Below are 26324 nucleotides of genomic sequence, written 5' to 3' on the forward strand. Positions count from 1 at the left end.
CAGAAAAGAAGGTTTTGGGTGCACCCAATCTTAAAGAACAGAGAGTCTGTAGGGGAGTATGCTTATGTGCACAGTTTTTTTGCGTCTTCAACTAAACACAGTGCGTTTTGTAATGTCACTACACGTTACATGTAACACACGAAGTAAGTAAGTTAAAATCATTCGACTAGAAACTGTAGAGATCACACAAAAAATGTATAGTATACTAAAAGCAGCCCTAAATAGTCTCACTACATTTTGTTACATGTTCAAAGTAAACACGGTCTCTGTCTCTATCTTTGACGATAATAGTGTTAGCTTTCTATCCCAAATGTAGTTTAGCCTGCTAGCCTACACAGCACAGGACTATACAACGACTAAAACTATCACACAACATACTCACAGTCGTGATAACAGAGTTGGTTGGCAATACTACGCCACCCATTGTCTTTCAAATCGTTGTCCCTGTAGTATGTGATTGGCTGAAGCCTTTTCTGTCGCCGCAAAAGTTTTAAAAAATCGACATCGAAGCGGAAAAAATAAAAGTAGTTTTTTCGCCGCAGCACATTCGCATTCGGTGTGGAAGCACTCATTACACAAACAGCTGATCAAAAAATAAAACCATCGCGCGAATTATTCGTGCGTCAAAATCGCGTCCAGTGTGAAAGGGCCTTAACCCTGAAACGTCAGGTAAAGCGCACAGGCTCGCAACTGAAGGAATACATATGCCTACAAATCAAATGCTTTGGTAACGTCACACAAATTAAACATTGAAGTCCATGTTGAACAAAAATAAACACTGAAGTTTATAATTACTATGTTGTTGTTTTTTTACAGTGGGTCATAATATATCATATCTTTTAGTTTTGTGGTGTTAGGAATTGTTTTTCTGCGCATTTCCGCACTAACTCAAAACATGCGTACATGTACACCACCTCCTGAGCTGGCGTAAAATTTGAGCGTGCCGTACGTCAACGTCCATATTGATAAATCTCAAAGTCACCGTGGTTTTGGGTGTACGCCAGGTGTACGCTGGAAATTTGGTGTACGCACTTTTGATAAATGAGGGCCAATGTGAGCATCAAGTTTGAAGAGGAGGGGAAATCAATTTTCTCCAACATTTGAATTTGGACTACAGTACCCATTTCAACCACTATCTGTAAATTTTACATACTGCACCTTTAAACAAAGCTGACGTACATCAATGATTCCTTTTTCCAAGTCAAAAAGTTGAATTCACTACAAACCCTGAAAGCATGGGAATATTCATTCATTCATGGGACTGACCTCTCTGGAGCACTTAACATGGTATTCTGTTGTCTCATCAAAAACATATTTGAAAAATCCGCAACAACTGAAAAAAAAGTCCCAAAGGTTGTAGGTGAAATAGTGTATTTTGGAAAATTCTGAATTCCCAAGTATCTTTCGTCACTTACAAGGAAACAAAGGCAGTACTATCTTATAATATGCTTTGACAATGAAGAGGAAAGATGCTTTGACATCTTTCCTCTCAGATGTACAGTAAATACAAGCTTTTCAAAGTTCCACAGAAAGAATACCACAGGCCCCAAATGTCTAGGGATGCACTGAAGCGCACTGTGCTCTTTATACATTATACAGATTTTTTTTTTTATCAGTGAAGTCGTTTTACATACTGACCACATGCCAAAATAAATCAAAAACCATTATTTTATATACCCTCAACATCTCAAAAAAGAAAAGGTTCCCATAAGAAATGAAAATAACAACATCTCTCAACTGTTTCTCCTTGATAGCAATGCACTTGTGTCTAGAGAAGAGATCTTAACAGATATGTTTTTCAACAAAGTTGGAAATTTACCTAGGAATATTGCATAAAACATTTGCAAATAAAGCACGGTTTCCATCCCATGTGTTCAAGAGAACAAGCATTCCAGAATGGCCAAAGCAATGCAATTGGTTCACTGGTTAGTCTAGTTATCCAATCACATCCTCTGTTGAGGCAAAGTCACATGAGTGTTTTTGTTGCGTATGAAGGGATTTATTCGGTAAACGTGTTTCCATCGTTGAATATGTGCATGTTATTCACCTCAATTGAGCGCATGCGTTTTTTAATGCGCATTTTCAGAAATTATGTGCATCTTGGTGTTTCCATTCAGCTTTATTTATGTGATAACCCAAAATTTGCATTAAAAAAAAAAATCAAACAAAGAGATTTCAATATAAATATTTCTCATCAAACATGTGCTTCTAAGACCAAATAAACTAAGATATACTGCATCACACACACAAACCTTTAATGCTTTTCTAAACATTCAGACAAGCCAACATTCAAAGTTTGTTTAAATGATCTTTCCTTTTTATTTATTGTTATTATTGTTCCTGAAGTATGAAGGTCTTAAATGGTGAACACTGAAGACGGTTTAGGACAGCAAAAAACATCAGATCAAAGCCACAGTTACAGGATTTATGTGTGTTTGTTGCTGTTGACCTGAAACAAGCTGTCAATTCCATGTTCCATGCGTTCTTGTGTTCTGAAATGTGTCAGAGTGTGATTTATGATGCAATGCAAGAATGCTTTGAGTTCCCAGTGTTGCCACAGGGGGGGCTATAGTGGATATTGGCATTTTAATTTATGGTAAATTTCTAAGGTCACATTCTCTGCGAGGCATTTATAATAATGGTCAAAACAGATGGAAGCTCTGCCAACAGAAACTGTTTTTTGAAAGACATGCTGCAATGCAAAGTGAAACCATGTGTGAGGGAGTTGAAAGATTGAAAGATATACGTTTTATAAGAAAAATGTACTTTAATTTTAAAGTTACAAATAAGTTTAAAGAACATTTGCGCACAAAAGTGCACATATAAACATTTAAATGAATATATTAGGACTTATAAAAGTATTGGTATAAAATAGTAAAAACTTCAAATCTCGTTGCCAAAGGGAATTCCCCAAATGTTTTCAGGTCAGGTGATGCAACATGAAAAACAAAGGTTATCTTCAAATGTTGCTACAGATGTTATCACCTAAGGTTATCACATGAAAAGGAAATATCCAGCTGTTCAAAAAGTTTACATTCTCGTTCAATATTATTTCTCATGTCTATTTTTGTTTCTACAAAGAACTGAGGCTGTCATTCTGAGAAAAAAAAAGAAGAAAGAAAATAACATCCTGATAAAGATCAGGGAGTATTGAGTATTTTGAGCTTTGGGTAATATTTCAGTCAGAGATCAATGTGGGGCTGAACATCACAAACCTTTAAAATATATCATTAAAATAGGTCTCCATTGTTTATGTTTTAAACCATAAAAGATCATTCATGGAAACAGGAAAAGCTAAATAAATGTTTGAAACTCCCAGGAGGCAAAAAATAATTTAACTGTATAAACAGTCAATGCCCTTGTAGCTTCATAAGATATTTTCATGATCTTACAGGGTCAAGCACACCACACAAAGAGTACTAAACAAAAAATGTTCACATTGATTTTAAAAATAAATGAATTAATCCTCCTTACAGAATCCAAGACAAATATCAAACATTTGAGATTCATCAAAATTCATGAACAACATGTCAGACAGCAAGCACACATTACTCTTTTTTGTTGTGGTTTGTAACAACAGCTGGTGCAGTTCAACAAAAGACCACACGTTATTGAAAAGTCTGTTGTTTAGATATACAAGGCTGCTGGCTATAGACTCTGGTTTTTAATTAATTACAATGACAGTCAGCTCACGATCTTTGTTCAAGACAAGGCCCACAGATCTGCTTTTCCCTAGGTGTTTCTCAATGTCAAGGATACTTCCTTGGCAGGACTGGTCCTTCCAAGTCACTTCCTTCAGAGGCTAGGCGAGGCTCCTCTTTAGCATTCGGAGAACACGTAAATGGAACAGGCTAGCAAGTGCACGTCATTGCATCATTACGTCAGTGAAAATGAAAAACAGAGCGTTGCTATGGACGCAGTTCTGTTCACTCAGGCAATATAATCGTTTTTAAATCAATAAACTCTATTATTTGACTGTCAAGTGTGTTTAAACAGTGCGGGTCAATTTGACCCATAACATAATGGATGTAATCATTTTTTAAAACAAATGTTTGGTAACGTAAATATACTTACATTTGAAAGCATATTGCCCCGTTAACGCTCCAACTCCGTTAACGTCCAACATTTTGAATTTTTTTAACAAGATAGCAAAGCTGCGCGCATAGGATTGTGGGTGATTTGAGAGCGCGAAGAGCGCGAAGGCTACACATATGCATCCTTTCCTGTATATGGAATATTTTTCGAACGAAGGACTCAGTCCTTGGTTGAAATTCCAAGGATCCTCGACATTGGAACAGTCCTTCGATGGATGTCGATGACGTAGCATCCTCGAAATTCTGGCTTCCGAGGATCCTTCCTTGACATTGAGAAACGCCTCCTGTGTACTGGGAAACTCGTTCACAGAAATGCACTTTGAACTCTGAGAACTTCAGAGAATCTACCCTGCGTCAGTTACGTCACTTCACTGCCATTCATAAATCCTCTCCTGTGGCCTCATGGGATAGTAAAGTGTCCATCGAATGCACACTTCAGAGTAGGTCATCCGGGTACTTTTTGCCTACTCTATTATGAGTGCTGTGAATTCGGACACACTTTGTTTGTCACATACTGTTATGCCTACCTTATACTAAGGAAGTATGCGATTTCTGATCCAGCCATTGACTTTACATTTTCACACTCCTAAACATGATGCTGAACAAAACGAACTGTGATTGGATGCTTCTGGACAGTCCTTGGCCAATGAAAGCAGCTATAGTGTCCAGGTCTTCTACCATCAGTCTGAAGATCTGGCTACGATAATCTAGGGTTAGTAGAATAAGTTGACATGTAGTTGCAAAGTTAATTATAGTCAGGAGAATGTCTGTTGGGGACCATAAAAATAAAGTGTTAGCAGATATTAAAGGGGTGGTATAATGCCCTTTTTACAAGATGTAAAATAAGTCTTTGATGTCCCCAGAGTGTGTATGTGAAGTTTTTATATAACATGTTAAAGTTGTCACTTTTTGAGGGTGAGCAATAACACACCGTTTTTGTGTCTGTCCCTTTAAATGTAAATGAGCTGCAGCTCCCAGCACAGAGGGCGTGTCCTTTTACCTCACACAGACATGCACTGAAAAAATCTTTTAGCCTTTTATGTTCAAACCAGAGTCAGACAAAGATGGAGAGACTCAAGAAGAAGTGACAACATGTAGAATGCAACAGGACAATTCTGAATGGTTAGTTGATGAATTTATGTAGCTTATGTGAAGTTATCTTCTAGTTACTGATTAGCATATTCTGTCTTGATAATCTATAAATTGCGTTCCCGGGGGCGGGGTTTATGTAAATTTTAGGATTAGTGACGTCACTAACCCGGGAGGAATGTTGTGTAGTCCCAGCCGTTTGTTGTAGTCCTTAAAAAGCAATTTATTTAAAAGAAAATATCTCCCTTTGCTTTGGACTTTGCAGCAGACGCGGCCTTACCTATGTTTCACCCGTTTCAATTGAAACAGGCCCCGCCCTCCAAGGGGGGCCCCAACAGACCAGCAAAATCCCATTCATTTTCTCCGTAGGATATTGATTTTCAGCCATAATGTCTAAACCATCCAAGGTAGATTGACCACGAGCTACGAGGTTGTGAAACGAAAGTTTCTGCTCCTATAAAAGCCACAAGGTATGAAATCTAAGCAAAACACTGACGTCTCTGATTGGTCAAACTCACGAACGGCTTAGCAATCTGAAGTATAATATCGGTAGTTTATGTGTTTATACCTTTGCCTTTTTTGCTGTTAGGTTAAAATGTTATTTTGAGCAGGAAAAGAATTTTAAGAGGAAATGAAATGTACATATGCCAGTGGTGCTGAAAAACGAAAGATATTGGACAACAAAAGATTATTGGATTTAAAGGTATTAATACCTAAGTAAAATAGATAAATAGCCAAAGCTATAACATTTATGTAACATGTGGGTGGCACTGCCAATAAAGCACCTAAAAGCTGTCACAAAGAACCGGCAAAAGTAATGATTATGAATATGTAAGATATAGCAAGGAGACCTTTTAATTGTTTATTAATAAACAAGTGTTTTCGGTGTCGGCTACAAAGATGAAGTTGACGATGACTTGCGACCTTCGCAGTAGTGAACGCACCAGAGAGAAATGCACATTTCATACGGACTACATAGTTTTGTTTCGTTTTGAATTGTTCTGTTTAAAAGTAGAGATTTCAAGCTTTCTGTAGACAATAGATATATTTCTCAGGTCTGTGAGGCAAGTATGCTGAGTTTCGGTTCATTTATGAGACGAGCTCCAGTTCACGCGCCGGCGCCTCCGTGTCGTGATTATCTATTGTCTGCTTTATAAATCCAGGTAATTGGTTGATGAAACATTGATTAAAATTAACATACAATTAATACAAAACGAAATTCACTTTAAAGAAAGGCTTTGTGCTTTCTGTTTGAGGTCTCAGTGAAAGTTTTAAAGCAGTCTTTTAGTGCTGCTTTCAGAGCGCTCACGTCCGTAACCGAGAACTGTCACGCCCATAACATTGTTTTTTCCTCATAAATGTGAACACGAAAAATAAAATAAATATATTATGTCCTGTGGAGAGCCAACCCTTCTTCATCCGGTGGGTAGTATTACTTTTGGTTTGTGCAGTGTAATTCACAGAATTACTAAAAAATATTTTGCCACCTAAAAGTTAAAGATTTTTTAATCTTTATTCACGTCCGTAACGCATGTGTATTTCCCTCATATTAAATATAAAATGCATGTGTAGACTTATATTTTTCTAATGTCTGGACTCCTTTATTAAGGTAATATGGATATATAAACAGAAGTTTCAATATATTGGTATTAAATGCATTTTCTGAGAATTTATATTTCAAGTTTTGACTGCAAATGTCACGTCCAAAATGCTCGAATTGCCCAATTTTAAATAATTTATTTAAACTAGTTTTGTGGTGTAGGTCTACGTATCTTGTAATGTTAACTTCAAATAATACTAATAGTAATTTGAAGATGTGGTAGCATTAGATCTGGACGGGAAGGATAACTCTGGGGGTTGGAAGGGGTGTGTCGCGATTCTGCTTTCTCACACCGCGACACAGGTTCGTGGATCTGAGTATCGCGATTTCGGTTTTATATCGCGTATCGTTTACAGCCCTACCAAACATTGTTAGTGGAACAAGAACATGATGATGAAGTTATTACCGCTGAGACAGGTTAGGCGCTGTATAATTGTATATAGCTTTAATCAAATAAGGTTGGATTATTTCTATGTTGAGCTGCCTGTTCATGAAGCTGAAAGTGCACGTAATAAAATAATATGATGCAAACCAACAGGAATCCTTGCTTTTTCTGCTCTATTATGTTTATGTTTTATGTGGGTAGGGCCCCATATTAGTTATTGAAACAGGCCCCCAGATGCTTAAGGCCACCGCTGCTTTGCAGATGTTGTTTATGCTCAAACAGCAACATTACACACTAACTAAAGTTAGAAAAGTGAAATCATAATCAACCACCCCTTTAAGCAGACAGTCTACTAATACTCTAATGACTGCTAGTTGTAGTTTCATAGTTACTTATAGTCAGGAGAATTTCTGTTGGGGATCATCAAAATTAAGTGTTGGCAGATATTAATCGCAGTCTTATAATACTCTGACAGTAATAGTAATTTTTTTGACAGAAAATGTAATTTGTTTATATTGCTCACTTCAGACTCGCAGGTCTCTGGAGTTTTGAAGAAGTTTAGCTCAACAAACACAATGTACCTAATCAAAATATAAATGTACACAGACTCAAGTGACCTGGAGTTGGTCATTTGTTTGGTTGGCTCTGGGTTTGGCAATGATTTTATGAATCCTTTGAGATTCATTAACAAAAGCCACAACATCACAAGCCACTATTTGAAAAATCCCATTCAATCAGAATACAATGCAATAATGTTCACTTTGTGATTCTTTCAGCTTGGTAGGACAGGATACATCTGTATACAGACAATATGTCCTTCAGCATGAGAAGTTGATAAAATAAAAATTTGGAACTGACATCTGTCGTACTGTGAGGAGACTTTTCATCAAATAAATGCACAAAAAAAAAGAGAAAAAGACTTGATTAGTTTTTGTTTTATTTACTTACAGGACGTTCCAACCACTCACAAAGTTCAGGAACACAGCAGGTGAGCTGCTTTTGTTTGAGTTCAAAAAAAGCCAACATTGAAAAATAGTTTTGTGTCTTTCAGTCCCACTTCCCCTCTTCCCAGCATGCAATGGGGAATGAATAATTATGGTTGCAGTGTTAGGATATTTGACAGTTTCCTCTCGGACATGTACAGTATATTTCTAATAGGAAACATGGGATACAGTTCTACGTACACCTCACTTTTTATATTGTATGATCTGAATATCATCTTGTTTCTTAATTATGCAAGACTATATAGTTTATCGCTAGTGAAAAAGACCAGAAGGAGCCAGATGAGTTCATGGAAACTAATACCTGGGGCATTTTAATGATCGATTATTAAGAAAATGGCTGGTTTGAAGGCCTGAAGAGATAAACAGGAAAGCCTAGACCAATTCAGTCATGCAGCATGATTAATTTCTCAATGGCTATCTGCATATTTTGGCTTGTGTACATGCAATGAAAACCAAAATCTCTCCATCAGTAAGCTTCCTGTGGAAAATGGGCACTACTAAATAACACTTTATGTTGAAGGGGGCTGCTTACAAAGTAATCCAAGTTGGTTTGGCTATTAAATCTAGACCTTTTCCCAAAGGAGATGTGATCATTTTCTTTGGGTCACTTTTCCCACAAAGGTTTCGATCAATTTCGTTTCGGTTTGTATAATACTGTATATCACTGAGCCTGCGTTCAAGACCTGGTTGAATATCTTTGATAACGTGGGTTTCATATGACCTTCTTTGGTGTGCTTGAGCACGCTGATATTATTTGATTTAGATTTCTCAATTAGTTTAAAAAGGTCACTGCAGCAAGTCTCAGGTATCATTGTGTTTTTCACTGACTCCAGGCCAGCATCTCTGGAGACTCGGTAATGAATTTAAACTAATCTCACTATTGATCTCAGTATTGATCAGTGCTTTCATGATGGCCATTACTTTCCTTTAGCTCAGATAATCAAGAGACAAAGAGTTCAAAAATGGTAAGTTCAGTAATTAACTAAAGTGGGACATCCAGTGATTAATTAAATCACTTTAAATTATATATATATATATATATATATATACACACCTCTTAATATTCAGTTAAAACTCAGTGGTATATGTTCTCGTCATTTTTACACTCACCATAGGGTTTTAGGCAACAACGCCTAAACCCTTTAAAAATATTGGGAATACACAAGTAATATTTTGTTAAGGTCAACATGACATTTTGATGTCATGCCGACCTTAAACGAGTATTCCTGGTTCAATACAAGTTCAGCTCAATCGACAGCACTGGAGGCATAATGTTGACTAATCACAAAAAAAATGATTTCCACTTGTCCCTATTTTCTTTAAAACAGGGCTACAGTAGCTGTTTCCATCCACATATTTTTATGCAAATTTTGGGGTATCGCATAAAAAAACTCTGGATGGAAACGCCAAAATGTGCATAAAAAGAAATTGCTCAACTGAGGCACGATGGAGACACTTTTACTGGATAAATTCCTCGATGTGCAACAAAACAACTCACATGACTCAACAGAGGATGTAGACTAACAACAGAGGATAACTAGACTAACCAGTAGTGCTCGGACGTTTGACCAAAAATCTGTATCACGTTTTTTTTCTAGATTCTGGTGGTTTCACGGTATATCACGGTTTTTTATCACTGGACCTTTATTATGTCTTATTTTACTGTCAGGAGTACAGGGAATATAAAAAAACTTTGTAGGACAAATACAAATTCATTTTAAATTTTTTTAATCAAATCAGTTAAATCAGCTAACAATTTAGGCTAATTTCATTTTAATTTAATTATTACTTTAATAATCAGAAACAATTGTAGCATTTACTTAGTGAAAAAAGTGTACTATTTAGTGTAAACTATTTACAATAGTTTAAATAAAGAGCTTGACAAAGTATGAGACAAAAGAAAAATCAAGGTACTTGTGAACAGAATATTTGTATCAAGATGTAATTTTGAAGAATACGTGAGTCTAGCTATGATATTATCCTTAGCTAATAGAACCATTTTCCAAAATAAATAAATAAATAAATAAATAATAATACAATAAAATAAATGTAAAAGTAAGTTTTAATGTTTAAACTTTCCACACCAGTTTCCAAAAATGTATATAAACTCATGTATAAACGGACGGACATTGTTAGTGGATAAATTAAACTACTGAGGGTGTGAAGAGTGTGTTTTCAGAGAGTTTAAAAGTGCACAGGGCCAAAAGATCCTATAGTAGAAGAAACAGCCAGTGTGCCTGTAATATAAGAGCCTTAACAATAACCTAGTCATGGCACGCTGTCTTTGATCACTCTGTCATCTGAATTTAATTTATTGTACGACTGCTGTCAGACGTAAGTGTTTGCTCAATAGACATTAACCTTGAATTGCATTTGCTGGCCATATTTCAACACTATTAATTCAGTGTAACTGTAATCTGTCACCTGTTTATAAGGTTTATAACACGTGTTTTTTCCCCAAACCTTTATCGTTTACATCTATTGCAGAGACAGTCATCAGTCTTATTGCATGTCTCAGTCTTATTGTGTGTAGAGTAGAAATGTCACACAGTTAAACAGACGGACTGTGTTTGCTTGAGTTCTCTGTTTGACCTTCATCCAATAAGTTTTAAACCCCCCTGGCAGAGGCCTGAAACTGGCTGAAATAAGTGTACATTTTATTATTAAAATGTTATTTTAATTTCCCTTCCTTTTATGAGAAAATAATCTGCTTTGATTGTATTAAATATAAGGCCATGTGCTTAATCTGTCTTTGTGTGTCTGCAAACCATATATGGTTAGGACTGTTTTTGGGTATGACACAAGTTGGCTTGTCAATAAACTTACATGTTTGATGTAAGCCAGAAAAATAAGGCAATTCAGGGGTTTTTTCTTCTTTGAAATAACATGAACCAGCAATACTAGAAACAAGTATTAAAGAGATCATTCACCCAAAAATGAAAATGTACTCGCCCTCAAGTTGTATCCAAACCTGTATGAATTTCATTTTTCTGCTGAACACAAAAGAAGATAATTTGAAGAATGTCAGTAACCAAACATGTTACTGCCTCATGTATTAGCCTATTTTTTTATACTATGGAAGTCAATGGGTCCTGAGTCTGTGTGGTTACTGACACTCTTCAAAATATCTTCTTTTGTTCACCAGAAGAAAGAAACTCATACAGGTTTGGAACAACTTGAGGGTGAGTAAATGATGACAGAATTTATATTTTTGGTGGAACTATCCCTTTAAGAAAGTAAATCAAATAAATTTTGATGTCATGTTGACCTTAAAGGAATATTCCTGGTTCAATGCCAGCTCAATCGACAGCACTTGAGGCATAATGTTGATCGCCACAAAAATTCACTTCCACTGATCCCTCTTCTGGGTTACTGTGACGCACTTATAATGACCACTAGATATGTTTCTAGCACAAAAAAAATAAAAAAATAAAAACCTTTTTCGGAATAAAGCACAGTCACTATCCCATGTCCTTACGAGAACAAAATTGTAATTTCCTGGGAAACTGGCAAAAAGTATCAATAATAAAAAATGGAAGTTGCTGCAATATTAACGGGAAAGCCACTGTGGCTCTTTTTTTCTACATGATAAATTACTTGCGTCTCAAAGTGCGCAGATGTAATGCATTTACAAACACTGTCATGTTATCTTGCGAACATGTTTGGGAACATAATTATGTGAGACACTTCTAGGAGGTCATTATACCAAATCATTTTTGACGACATACTATGGCTAAGGTATTTTAGAATGACTAAGCCAATATTTGAGATGCTGTACAATGAGTTTGGTCTGCTGATTAGTAGCGCTGGATGGTAAACCGGTATTTTTCAAATACAGCCATATAGGTGCATAGCTAAAACAGCTGCTGTATCTATATTCAATGACCATGAAGAGCGCTTTGTAGAGTCTATTGAGAGCGGACCTCTATTAACTGCATAGTAGCCTACCCTTCTTTTACACTAATGGTAACAAATTTATAACACAATAAATACTCACAAAACGAACTTTTTTTAGTACTGCAAATACCATGTAGGCCTATAGCCATTTGATTTCCGCGATGCAGAAAACTCGGATGGAATCACGGAATCCAGTCACAAATGGAACTTACTGTATAAAGCGGAATGTCACAGAATTTGGCAATTTTTGGATGAATAAATCAAAAGTAGGGCTGTACAACGAATCAGATATCGATACGGACTAGTGTCTGTGAATATTAAAGCTCAAAAAGACTGCTATTGAAATCTGACGTCTGCTGTGTAATAATAATAATTATTATTATAATAATAATAATAATACTGCTTATTAAAACAAAACACACACATACTCAAAGGTCTTCATTACAACCCGGCAAAATAAAAAGTTCGGTCTACCTTGAAATTATTGCATTACCATACTTTTAGAATTTTGCAATAATCTATATTTGAAATATTTTCACATTTCTAGAAAAAAACAATTAAATCTTTACATAAAAGACAGTAAAAAATAAATGATAAAGGCATGTTCAAAATTATCAAGAGTGAAAAAAGTTGAAATCTTTTTGTTTACATACAATCAACCCCTGAAATATAGCCGAAGTGTCTATCTGCAGCTGAGAAACACCTACATATGCAGTTTTACACATTCTGAGAAAAAAACAAGAACCAGGTCTTTTCCAATATTGTGACATAGTTCCTTCCTCCTTTACCTCCTTCTGCATACATACAGCCTCTCTAAAAGTCTGTACCCTGTGCCTGTTCTGAATGGAGACGTGCCTTACCGTTTAATGTTACAAAGGTCAAATATGACATTTGGGTGGGTGCAAATGCATGATTCTGAGTCTGTGTGTATGGAAAGAATATCACAATGGTTTGGTTATGTAAACTATTTGCTTTGGTTAAAGTATCTAGTGTTTATTTCCAGGCGACAAACAGAGCATCTCATGAGACAAAGGGAATACCATTAGTGTCATCTTTCAGTATATTGCAGACTGCATGGTGAAATGTACAAAACGGCTGAGAGGTCATGGTAAAAAAGGGGAGGAAAAAAAAGCAAGAGCGAGAGACCAGATAGAAATATCCAGAGAGCTTGATGCATTAGTGTGATTAATTATCAAAACACAATAAAAACACATTTAATCATATAACCTACCCTAACCCAAAATCTTCCAATGATTGATAGCCTTAGTTATAACTTTTGTTACTAACAAAACCTTTTTCAAAACTTTAACCAAAGTTTGAGCAATATCGTAATTTGTTTTAAGTCAAGTCAAGTCAAGTCAAGTCATCTTCATTTATATAGCGCTTTTAACAATGTAGATTGTTTCAAAGCAGCTTTACAGAGATAAACGTATAATTTAAGGTAACAGAGATTGTTTTGGCTTTATAGCGGTTCTTTAATAAAGTTATTTTCCAGCTAAAGTTAGTTTTGACTGATTCGCTTCCGTCGCAACGATCATTTGTTATTAAATTAGGGGCCGCTAAGACGACACCATTCTCTCTACACAGACTTTAAACGCGAACCTGTGAGAAACGCTGATGGCGTTCACATGCGCATTAAGAATTGGTTCTATAGTTATGTGCGTTTGAATATATGTGCGCAGGTTTGTAATTCCCTACAAACCAAGCCTAAACAAAGTGCTGGGCCTGTATTCATAAAGAATCTTAATGCAAAGAGTAGCTCCTAGTGACAAAATTCTAAGAAAATTCTTAGAAATGTGGGCGTTTACTCTTAAGAAAAAATCCTAGTAAAGAAAAAAGTAATTCAGGAAGCATCTTAACCCTTAAAAGAGGTTTTAAGGTTAAAATTGTTAGGAGCACGGACGAGGACTTTTAAGAGGCTTAAAAGTTTCTTTAGCAGAGGAGAAAATGGCAGAAAGACGAAGAGGGAGAAGAAATGTGCTGCAGACAGTGGATGACAGTGAATTAATAAGACGCTATAGATTAGATCGTGCAGGGATCATGTTTGTGACAGATCTTATTAGAGACACGCTAATATCTCCAGCACAGCGCAGAAATGCCATAGCGCCTGAAATGAAAGTAATCACTACATTACGATATTTGGCAACTGGGAAAATTCCATGTTTGATACATTAAAACCAACATTCAAACCACCACTTAAATAGACATGCCAACAATCAGTGTAATTGGAATGAGTGGAACAATTTTTATCATTCTAAGCAATCAAAATACCTTATAGGAAATTAACAGCATGGAAAATAAAAAAAGGATTTATATACACATATAGGCCTATAATGTGTGTGTGTGTGTGTGTGTGTGACTCTGAGAGAACGGTCAAATAGGAAAAATTACGCATGTAATTTCAAAGTGAAGGCTTAGAATAGACCCTATACTTAAAATCACTTTTTTTTTCCTTCTTGGACAACCAACCAATCACAGTCTTCAAAAGATTGTGTCATACATAGCAACGGGGTCAACCCCGCCTCCTTACTAAGATAAAAGTTTTTGTCTTTTCCTTACTCAGAGTTGCTCTCAGATCAGCCCCGAATCGCTTTTAAGCTAAGACTCCTACGTAAAAGTTTTTAAGATAAATTAAGAGTTTTCTGAGAGGATTCTTAGAATCTTTATGAATACGGGCCCTGATCTTCGAACTGAACTGATCTACTTAGAAACCAAATTGAACTATTTTAAATGGGTAGAGGAAAAACAGGGCTCATCTATCCAGTCTTCCAGGGTTGTCAAGTTTGTAACGTGCTTCTAAATTAAAAGCTAACACAGACAAAGTGGTAAAATAACACATCAACTGGCATTTGGAATTACAATGCAAAAATAATAGCCTTTGTTATGCAATACATCATGCCCCAGTTCTCCCACAGCACATACACGCCCAGTGAACTCAAAGAACTACAACTAAACCTCACCTACAACCACTGAATGGGTTGAAGAAGGTAAATATGTGCTGCTTTTCACCAAGGCTGGCTGATTTGTAAAATGCAGACTTCATGTTTAGTCAATCAAGTAAATAAACCCGCAAGTATGTGTTAGCAGGAGGCAATTTAAAGGCAAAAGATTTTGTTTTGAACTGATCTTAGACTAAACAACTGTGAATAATTTGCCACCAAATTGTAAAGACAACCTCCATGCCCTTTTAAAGCAGAATCATTTGTTTTAAGAGCAATTACAGTTCAAGCAAAGCAATTTCCAGTACATCACATCTGTTTAAAAGGAAGACAAGAGTTGGGAAAGAGCCCCTGCTGAAAAATCCAGCATAAACCAGCAGGAACTGCATGTTGGTCCAGGCTGGGTTATGCTGTTTACAGCTGTTTTTTGCTGGATTTTTCATCAGGGGAAACAAAGAAACCAGACATCGTTTTTAATGAGTGTCTGATTTTCAGCGCCACACATGACATAGACTGTGGGTGATGCAACAAAGTTGAGCAAAGCTCAATTTTATGTAGGCTACATTTTATGCAAATGAGCAGCAACATGGTAACAGTTGTTTATAGATATTGGGTTATTCTACATCAAATGGGTTAACAAGTGCTTATTCTACCTCGCAATCTGTCAACATAAATGAGTATGCACCTCTGTTTTGTAGTGAAGGGCGCTCATGTTTCATGAAGCTTTAAGACATTTACAAATCTTGTTTTTAATCATTGATTTGGACTTTGTTTCAAAACCACCAAGTCACATGATTTCAGCAAACAAGGCTTTAAACTGGTTCGAACACTGGTTTTGAACTATTTCAAAAATTCCTGGTTCTGGAGGGCCACCGTCCTGGAGAATTTAGTTCCACCCCTAATCAAACACACCTGCCTGTAATTTTCAAGCAATCCTGAAGACTTTTGGTTTGAAATTTCAGGTGTGTTTGATTAGGGATGGAGCTCCCAGTGGACCGCCAGGAGCGAAGTTGATATCCCTGATTAAAAGTTTTTAAAAGCTCTGTTTCTCCCATGTTTTGTTTTGTTTCACCATTCTATTGTTTGACATCAGGAAAAAATGAATAAGCAAGCCCAAAATGTTCTTCTGTAGTTTTTGACATGCTTTATGGCACAAAACCACCATCTACTTTTCTGGCATGCCTATATGAGAGCGGTAAAGCCTCACAGGACAGAGAGGTTTCCTAAAACGCTGACCACAAACTCTTGTCTGGATAATTATACAAAAGATCAGCGCTCTTGGAAAGCACTTGACCACAGGAGCAGAACTAACTGTTGTAAAATCTCAACAACATCCTCATCTTAAGTAAACAGGCTGGAAAACACTGCACTAGAACACTTCAGAGTGACATAAAACAATAGAAAATGTATGCTACTCACAGTCAGTGGCAATGAGCAAATGACGAAGATGAAGGTCATGCAGGCCAGCAGCAGTAAATGGTCCATTTCCTCCTCTCCCTGTCCAAACCAGGTGCTCAGCCTCCTCTTGCGCCCAGTCGACACCACCGATCCCCGACGTGTCAGCTGGCTCCGGTGCATGCGGCAGAGGCTGACGATGACCGAGCCGTTGCACAAGAACACTATAGCGATGAGCAGTGCCATGAGCACGGCGTAGGACAGCGAGAAGGTCAGTGTTCTCCTCTCCTCATCCTCGCTCTCTCCTTCTGCCTCCATCTTGATGAAACACCACGTGCCTGGGCAATACTGCTTGTGCCGCCCGTATCCAAAGAAAGGCAGCAAGCAGAATACGAAGGTAAAGAGATAGATGAGGAAGAGGACGATCTTAGCGAAGCTGCGGCGTACATGTTTGGAGTAGAAATACGGGTGACTGATGGCGAGGCACCGCTCCACCGCCATAGCACAGAGTATGAGCATAGAGGCCAGGCCGAAGAACGTCATGGCGAAGGCGAACAGTCCGCACAGCCACCGATCTCCAGTCAGACCCACCAGAGATTTGCTCTGGGAATAGCAAATGAAAACTGGTGGACTGAGCAAACACGTTCCCAGCAGATCTGTCAGAGCCAAGCCTGTCACGAGAATGCAGAAAACTGAGGACTTGGTTCGACGCTCTTTCTGGTGGACACCCAGGATAGCCAGAGCCATGAGGTTGCCAACCACCCCGGCGATGAACATCACGGTGCTCATCACCGGATTCCCGTTCACATCGATTCTGGTGATGTTCTCGCATGACTTGTTTGAAAGCATGTTCAGACGGACCTGCCCTTAAACCCCGGGCCCAGACACAGGGATCGGGCAATGCCAATTTTGTCTATCGTGAAAGACTTGCAGTTCCTTCTCTTGGAGGATCTGTTAAAAATAGAAAGTATTTCATCAGAATCAATACGTCTCATGCTAGATCCCACCCATAGTTGCTTAACTACCCCATGAAATGGGCTGATGAGCAGTTTTCAAATTCCCGTTGGAACAGGACATTGTGGCAGGATAACGTAAGTCTAATGGTTTGTTGTTTTTAAATAGCCAGTAGGCTTTTGTTTATATCACACAACCATTAATCATAATTATCTGTTTGCTATAAATTGTTTGTGGTAAGTGGATATACACAGAGTGGTTTTCACATTTTAGAGTGTGTGTGATATTAGACAAAAATTTGCATATTCAAATATATTTTCATATGACTTAATAAACCCCAGCACATAAAAACTTCCTGTTGGAACAGGACATTGTGGCAGGATACTGTATGTCTAATGGTTTGTTGTTTTCAAATAGCCAGTAGGCTTTTGTTTATATCACACTACCATGAATCATAGTTATCAGATTGCTATCAATTGTTAGTGGTAAGTGGATTTACACAGAGTGGTTTCACATTTTAGAGTGTTATTAGACAAAAATGTGCATATTCAAATATATTTTCATATGACTGAATAAACCTCAGCACATTTTTGATAGAAAAATGCAAGTTATTTTAACAAACATCTCAGGCAGAACTAACTGCACAATTTTAGAAGGCCTATTGTATGCAGTGATTATCTACATTATGTTTTTGTTGTAAAGTATGGAGAGGTGCAAATGTCTACGGAAATAAAGTGGATTTTAAAGATTTTTTTTTTATTTAAACCAAATTATATGGATTTAGTACTATTACTATTGATATTAAACACCTTCTCAAAGACGGTATTTGTTTCAACAGAAGCATAAGATGCTGTTTTCTCAAATCATGCTGGAGAACATGATCATCAGGTTTTGTGCAAACATGTCAAGTTGAAGAAAGAGGGACAAACCAAATACTAATAGATTCTGAAATCATGTCAATTTTTCAATGCAACTTTTCACTCAAACTGCTCTGCTTTTTCACATGTGATTTCACTCAGACTTTTGAAGCCCGTATGCCATCAAATGAGTGCATTTGTATGATTTTCATTTATTAAGCGTTAGTCGTGTTTTATGTAACACAGCTCATAACAGATGTTCCTTTGCTGGACAACTGTTTCTCACTAGTCACGGCAAAAAAGCATAAATTTGAATCATCAGTCAGTACGCACCTGTCCGCGGAGTGTCCATCACTGCTGCGCGCGGCCATTCCTTCCAGCCACATCACTCACTGAACAACATATATGTATTTCTGACTCTCCAAACATAATATTTCAAAGCGACGTCGATATGATATATCTTCGAGCTTTCGTTTCTTCAATCGTTTGTTCTCTTTTAATTCATAAACTGTTGTTAGTTTAGTTAGTCTATCCAGTTCTGGCCAACCACTGAATTTAACGCGCAAACTAACTTCAGACTAGTTAATTACGCCTGAAACCAAACAAAACAGTAAAAAAGCGTTGACTTTCTTCATTCCTCACGCTCGTTGTTGTGAAGGTGGACTAGTAAGAGTAAGACTTCTTATACGACTTCCCTCCTGCGGTTGAAAAAGTCGCCGTGAGAAAAAATAGGAGGAGCATCAGACAGCTTTCACTGCTTCTCACTTTTTCAGCGTGAGTGGTCTGGGTGACACGAACGTTGTTGACTGACTTACAGAACAAACGCATAGATGTGTAATAAAGTGTATTTACTAAAAAAATAGTCAAATATTTAAGTCTGAGTTTAAAATGTAGGCTATATAAGGATGACTTATCCTTATAACATAATATGCGATCAAGATATGCGCATCGAAAATGTTATTTGGAAAAATAAATTGAAACATTTGACAATTTAGTTATTTCAGCACAAAATTGAAGATCATGAAAACATGTTCATTATAATTAAGAGTTAAGTATACAGAATAAATAAAATAGTTCATTTTTATAATATAGCCTACCTTCAAAATCACTTTAAATAATAATTTTAAAAATAAAAATGAGATGAGATGCTAATCTATCTATCTATCTATCTATCTATCTATCTATCTATCTATCTATCTATTGATGTTATTGTAGGTTTTTCAGATTAGCATACTGGTTATAGGCTACAATGGTTTTATAATAAGGCTAGAAAATAAAAAGCTCTTTGTGGTAATTTTGTTTGGCTGTGATATCAGGCTGTGAAACCCTTATGGTTTGAATGGAACTGTTATTTTTAAGAAAGTAGAAGGGGAAAGAATCATATTGTTTTCCTCAACTTTCCAAGATTTGCTTGTAAACTGCTTCAGTGGGCCTGTGGTACGTAGGCTAGCTCTGTTATACAAAAGGATATCCACTGAAATAGCCGGCCTGATTGTGGTCTGAAATAAAATGAAGTAGCCTACATCAATCACATGCTTTCCATTTTTGGCTGCATGATCTACTATATGCAGCATGCAGACTGTATTATCATCCATTAATGCAACTGAAAACCACTCTCCAAGTGTGAAATGTGATCATATTTCGGTGCTTCTGTTGTGGCTTAGCAGTGTGTGTGTGTGTGTGTGTGTGTGTGTCTTTTCTCAATTGCTTTCAATATATCATGATTTGTTTTTGTTTTTTGTTTTTGTTTTTTAACCTTAGTTCATAGGTTTTCCATTTTTATTGTTCTTTACTTTGCTTTACTGTTTTATGTGTTTTCTATCTTATTGTTTGTTTCAAGTGTGAGTGTGCTTAATTGTATTAAATGTAATCACAGAAATTAATTACAGCTGTAATAGTATATACTGTAATACACCTAATATTAAGTGGGGCCATAAATAAATCTGCTTAAATCTTGTTTTTCTTGTTACCTATTAAGAATAGCCTAAATTAAAAAATGAAAATAATGAGGACTTTTCCACAGTTTACAACATCTGTTCCACACAGCTGTTAAGATCAAGCATGTGTCTAACAGACTGAGTCACTTTCAGGTGCTGATTCACACTGGTTTTGCTGCATGTATCTCTCTTTTGTCTGTTTAAACCCGACAGACATGTGGCTGGAATTTCGTGTTGTCATACTCACAAAACACTGCAGTTCAGATGACTGTTGCTGCCAGACTGCTCTTAGCAAAGCATATGCACATTTGGAGTGGTTATGATTGATCTCTGGGGAATTTGCAGTGAGTAGGCCTACTCAGTATATTAATCAAACACATTTTATTGGGAAAGCATTAACAGTTTTCAGGTGGAAAAAGAATGATGATTAATCCAGACAGACTACATCATTGTCTTCTTTTTTTCTTTCCTTTTTTTTAAAGGTGCATTCAGAATCCATTTAGCTCACCTTACCAGAACATGCTTCACAAACTAAAACACTGTGAGCATTTTAAAGGGGTGGTATAATGCCCTTTTCACAAGATGTAAAAGAAGTCTTTGATGTCCCCAGAGTGTGTATGTGAAGTTTTAGCTCAAAAAACCCCACAGATATTTTTATATAGCATGTTAAAGTTGTCTCTTTTTGAGGGTGAGCAAAAATGCGCCGTTTTTGTGTGTGTCCCTTTAAATGCAAATGAGCTGCTGCTCCCGGCACAGAGGGCGGAGCTTTAACAGCTTGTTCTTAGCAGCTTCGATTACCTCACACAGACATGCACTGAACATTTAAAAAACCTTTAGCCTTTTATGTTCAAACCAGAGTCAGACAAAGATGGAGAGACTAAAAAAGAAGTGACAACATGTAGACAACATTTCTGAATGGTAAGTTGATGAAGTTATGTAGCTTATGTTATGTGTAGTTGTCTTCAAGTCAACAAGTCATCTATAAATCGTGTTCAGGGGGCGGGGTTTATGTACATTTTAGGGTTTGTGATGTCACTAACCCGGGAGGAATGTCGTAGTCCCAGCCGTTTGTTGTAGTCCTTAAAAAGCAATTTCTTTAAAAGCAAATATCTCCCTTTTCTTTGAACTTTGAGCGTTGTAACTTTGCAGATGTTGTTTATGCTCAAACAGCAACATTACACACTAACTAAAGTTAGAAAAGTGAAATCATAATCAACCACCCCTTTAAATAAACAGAAGAGCAGCAGTCAGCACTCCGAAAGCTCTGATAGGATCCTGGGTAACATTAAATATTACAGTAAATAACCCATTCATTCTTATGTAGCCAAAAACTGTTGCGCAATAAATCGGTTTAAGAGAATGCATTTTAACATAATGTTTTTTAAAAACATATTTCAACTCTAAGGAAATGCCTGAGGAAAAAATACAGTAAATGCGTTATGAGTCACTGAATCATTCATTCAACCAAAATTTGAATACAGATCCTTTTAAAAACAAAACACCACTATGTGTTGCTCGGAAACATACATACCAGTTTATTACGCAGTGATTTATTATTTTCATTGGTGGAGCAAAAACAGATAAAATTACAGCTTCTGAATATTTTGTGAACTTGCAGGCATGGTTCACGGCTGGTTATTACAGACCAATATCTGTGCACTACACAATTTTAGCTCTGACTCAGTCTCGCCGTCAGTTAATGTATCGTTGACAAAAGCCAGAAATCAGAGGCAAACATTGCTTGTTTGTGTGCGTGACTGAAAATGAGAGTTGTGTAGTGTGGAAAAGAACAGCAATCAGTTGACGTTGAAAAACTAGTGTGTGGGCACTTTCCGTCAGACAGGAATGACATTTCAGGTAGCAAAGCATATTTTATTTATTTATTTAATGCATATGTTATTTTTTGCTATCACGATTTTTGTCACCTCTTCTCTCAAAGGATTGAATAAGAGTCTGACTGCACGTCACTGTAAAATGAAAGGTAAATTTTTTTGAGGTGACAGTTCCTTGGCTCTATATATCTCATTTCACAATAATCCAAACAATCTCTTTCTAAAGTTTCATTTCTTTAAACAGTATTGGAATGTTTGGACTAAATTGTGCATAAAAGATTCCATTTTCTCTCATTCTTTTTATTGGAATGTTTAACTTTGAAATAAAACCTTGCTTCCCTCAACGGCTCCTCATCCTTGAGCCGACTTTCTGCTTAAGGACTGACAAACCAGATTCCAGTTTGCTTGGTAACCATACCAGAACAAAACAGCTAAGAACAGAATATCTTAACCTTGCAATTAACCTTAATGCACAAGAATATGGCTTGATCTTAGGACTTTTATCTCAGCAGTCCTAAAAATCTAGGATTAAGCTGTCAGTCTCTTCATGGCTTCACCTTAAAGCCTCTATGGAAATGTCTTTCTGTGGGCAGAATAGTAAGCTCAAAATTGATTCGGCAAAGCGGATATGAATGAGAAAATCTCAGAGGGGAAAATGTATGACACTGTATTAGTAACACACTGAAGGCAAAAATCACCCACTAAGAGTGTCATACGAACTCTTGGTTATGTTCAGACAGGCCTCATCTGCTTCTGGGTTTCGTTTATGAGGTGCAGATTAATGGAAGATTTCTTCAGCATGCAAATATTTACTTTATATATTTATATATTATATTTTCTTTGGTACTGAGTATTACATTTGCTGAGACAAATGGGTTTTTTTTTTCCCCTAACAAACAGATTTGCAATATCTTGTCATCTGAATAAAAAAAATTAAAATGCTACTGTAATTAAAATTCCACTGTGAACAATGATTTATTGCTCTGCTTTGGCTGAAATGAACTTTCCTGAACATGTGCATTATCTCATTCACTAAGCTGTTAACTCTCTTCAAATCAGTAATTGAAAACAGTTTTAGTATGTGGATCATAGATCAGTCTCATTGTTTGGGAACATGTAGAGAGCCAACAATAATCATCACTGTCAATGACACGACAATCCAGATTGCTCATTTTCTCATTCTTTTGTATGTGTCCAACTTTAGCGGAAAGAATATAACAGGCATGAAAGTGTAAGTCATTACTCTTCATTACCAATAGCTTGTCATGCTGTTTGGCTCCGTCTCGAAAGCTTAATGTGTTTAGATGAAAAACCTAGAAACAAAATGTTTAGATGAAAATGTTAAACTTTGTCCATAGTCCAATGTCCATAGCTATTTATTTATTTTAGCAAAAAATGGGCAGTTATAGCTGTTTAAAGGGGACCTATTATGTCTTTTTTATAGTCTTGATTTTGTTTTGGAGGTCGGCTAGAATAGGTTTATATCCTTAATTATTTGAAAAATAGTATTTGTTTACATTGTTGCAGCAGCACCATTGTTCCAACCACATAAGTTTGTGACACTGCGAATATTCGTTGGAACTATGGTTTCTGGAATTTTGGTTTCAGAATTTCTATTTTGGTGATGATGGTGACTTGCAAGCATAGTTTGCTAACGATGAAACCGTAGACAGTAAACTGGACACAGCGACCCCATAGGTTTCAACGGAGAAAAGTGAAGCAAATTAGAAGCTCTCACTTCCTGATGGCTGAGCGTACTGCGCAGACTCAAACTGAGCTTGACGACGTAGATGTGACGTGAGCAACCCGTCTGTCTTCTGGTAGCTGTGCCAAGAGAAATCTGAATCATTCCCTTCCGAATCTTGCAGAGACAGAGAGTGTGAGTAGGAGATGTCCATGAGCTAGGAGCAGGAGAAACTGTATGACTCTCTATGGGCTTCTCCCTTGACTTTATGCCTCCACGTCCCCCCGATTGACTGCGAGCTTCTCCTCCTGTCTATACGGTAATTTCCAGAGAGTCGCGTGGTTATGACGCAATCGTTAGCCTATTTTTACGAAAACTGCTTCTACGGGGCCATAACGTAAGATACAAGGTAATGGAGCCTTTTATACATTGTCGTGTTTCTTTAGAAATAAACAATGGACAAATGGAGTCTTTAAACACCTCAGATGTAAAGTTATTCGCTGTCAAAGTGACGCCAAAATGAATGGGAGTCAATAGAATGCTAACAGCAGGTGATGGCTTGTTAGCCAATGGCGGCCCCCGGGGGTGGTACAGAATTCGAGAGCTCGATTACCCCCCTGGATGAAACGCACCCCTGTTTAGTTTCAGTCTCTATGAAGCCCCTCCTTCTGAAAAGCACACTGTGCTCTGATTGGTCAGCTGCACCAGAGTGTTGTGATTGGTCAACCGCTTCGAGCATGTTTCAAAAAATGCTACTCCCCTTACCATGAGTTTCACTAATGCAACTCAACCAGGCCTCGCCCCTTTTTTTGTGTAGGCTATATGCCTTTGACAGGAATTATTTAAATGAGGAATATTGTGACGTTTTCATTCCTAGAAGAAAACTAAAAACTACAAAGGAGGCGTTTCAGGGAGTTCAGAAACAGTGTTACTGATATAGAGAATAACTGCTTTTGGAGTGACTTTGTGTTTTGGAACTTTGTAGACATTTTTCATGCTTAAACTGCAACATCACACAATAAAGGACCCCTTTGAATATTAGAAAAGAAGACGAAACGTAGCATTTATAACATTTTAAAAAGGTTTCTGATTTTTCACACAGTTTGTGTAAGTACAATGCAAAAATGTTACATATATTTAATAGGGCCTATTGTAATAATGAGAGGATTGACTTGTCAAAGTTTCATATCTGATATTTTACAAGAATGTTTTACATAGGAATATTCTTCCAATCATTTGGCAAGCATCTGATGTCCTCTTTAATATTCACTCATAGCTTGCATGTATCTTCTCACAGAAATTAAGAGAAACAAATAAAATAAAATAAACACCGATCATCTGGGTCACAGGAGGATAACACTAAAAGATCAAATATGTTTCAGCATATTTGAAACATTGCAAACAAATTGCCATTTGAAAGAATAATAAGGAAGCGCATTAGTTTAGGGATGGGTCAGTAAAATCTGAGAATCTGGAAACATTTCGAAAACAAAGAAATGTGTCATTTCAAAGGAATATTGATTTACAAGGAAAATCTGGATTGATGTTTGGTCTGGATCGACAGAGTGCAGGATTAATTGCAAACGGATCTCACTGAGCACTTAATACACAACATGTCAGAGCGTGTGTCTTCAGTGACTGTTTGTAAAGCTGAGCAACTACATTCACATTATGGGTTCCCAAACTTTTTCTGCCTTGTCCCCCCCTTTCTTTTTTGAGAAAAATGTTTTCACCCCCTAAATACATGCACCCACATAAAGACACTCAGACTGACCTTGCTCGCAAAATTCTATAGGATTTATTTGAAACGTTGTATAATCAATACAGTACTACAACTTCAGCTGGCTTTTCTTTGTGTTCATCATGTAAGTCTCCAAGTGGCAAAGTTGTACTTGTGAACGCGACAAAGCTAACATTGCAAATCCATTTGTCCTTTGTGTCAAAAATGCTTGAGCGCTTTGAGTATGTCATAAGAAAGGGGGACAGTTTGCTGTAGGGAATTTGTCGCGTTGTGTCTCATTGTGCCGTGCTTCATCCAGTGTAGACAGCATCACTGATGCCAATTACGGAGTGTCTTTTACATTAAGTGCAAATAGCCCACCTTGTTGGCATTTACACTAACTGATGACATGTTGGGCCAGACAAAACTATGGAAGACACTGACTTGTGCAGAAAGTTTTGACGCAAACCGACCCGAGTTCGAATCCGCCCTTTGCCGAACTCGCTCTGCTCCCTTCTTCCATCACATATCAGTTTGGAAAGGCACTTATTTTCAATAAAAAATAAGAAAATATTTAGAAAAGTGTAAATAAAGTGTCTAATGTGTGTTTAATAATTTAACGATTAGGGTTAGGTGTAAAGAGGGCTTTGTTGTCCCAATAAGGTGGCATTCATTTAATAATTTTAATAACTATAATAATTTACACTGTTATTATTGCATACCGTTTAATGTACAACAACACTTAGGTGCAAATAGTATCTGACACTTTTTATAAATATCATCTAACTACTATTTACACTTATTGCAAAGAAAACACTGCTATTTTCACTTAGTGCCGCTGCTTTCATTTGCTTTTGTCGCTAGCTGGTGTAGACACATTGTTTGGTAGTTGTGACATTTGAAGTAGATTCATCGTCTGCTTTATGTTTATTTGACA

General features: G+C 36.9%; 1 protein-coding gene across 1 annotated transcript in view; it reads right to left on the bottom strand.

Moving 5' to 3' along the window:
• ptgir (prostaglandin I2 receptor) overlaps positions 1–18929 on the bottom strand; it is a 36692-nt gene extending 17763 nt beyond the window's left edge. Inside the window, exons 1-2 of the mRNA XM_084125431.1 lie at positions 18548–18929; positions 16428–17354 (exon numbers count right to left, since the gene is read on the bottom strand). Coding sequence (XP_083981557.1) covers positions 16428–17252 — 825 coding nt within the window. The 5' untranslated portion in view covers positions 17253–17354; positions 18548–18929. The remainder of the gene's footprint in view (positions 1–16427; positions 17355–18547) is intronic.
• Between the last annotated feature and the right edge of the window lie 7395 nt (positions 18930–26324).

This window comes from Abramis brama (assembly GCF_963993115.1).
Source record: "Abramis brama genome assembly, chromosome: 10".
Classification (NCBI taxonomy): Eukaryota; Metazoa; Chordata; class Actinopteri; order Cypriniformes; family Leuciscidae; genus Abramis; species Abramis brama.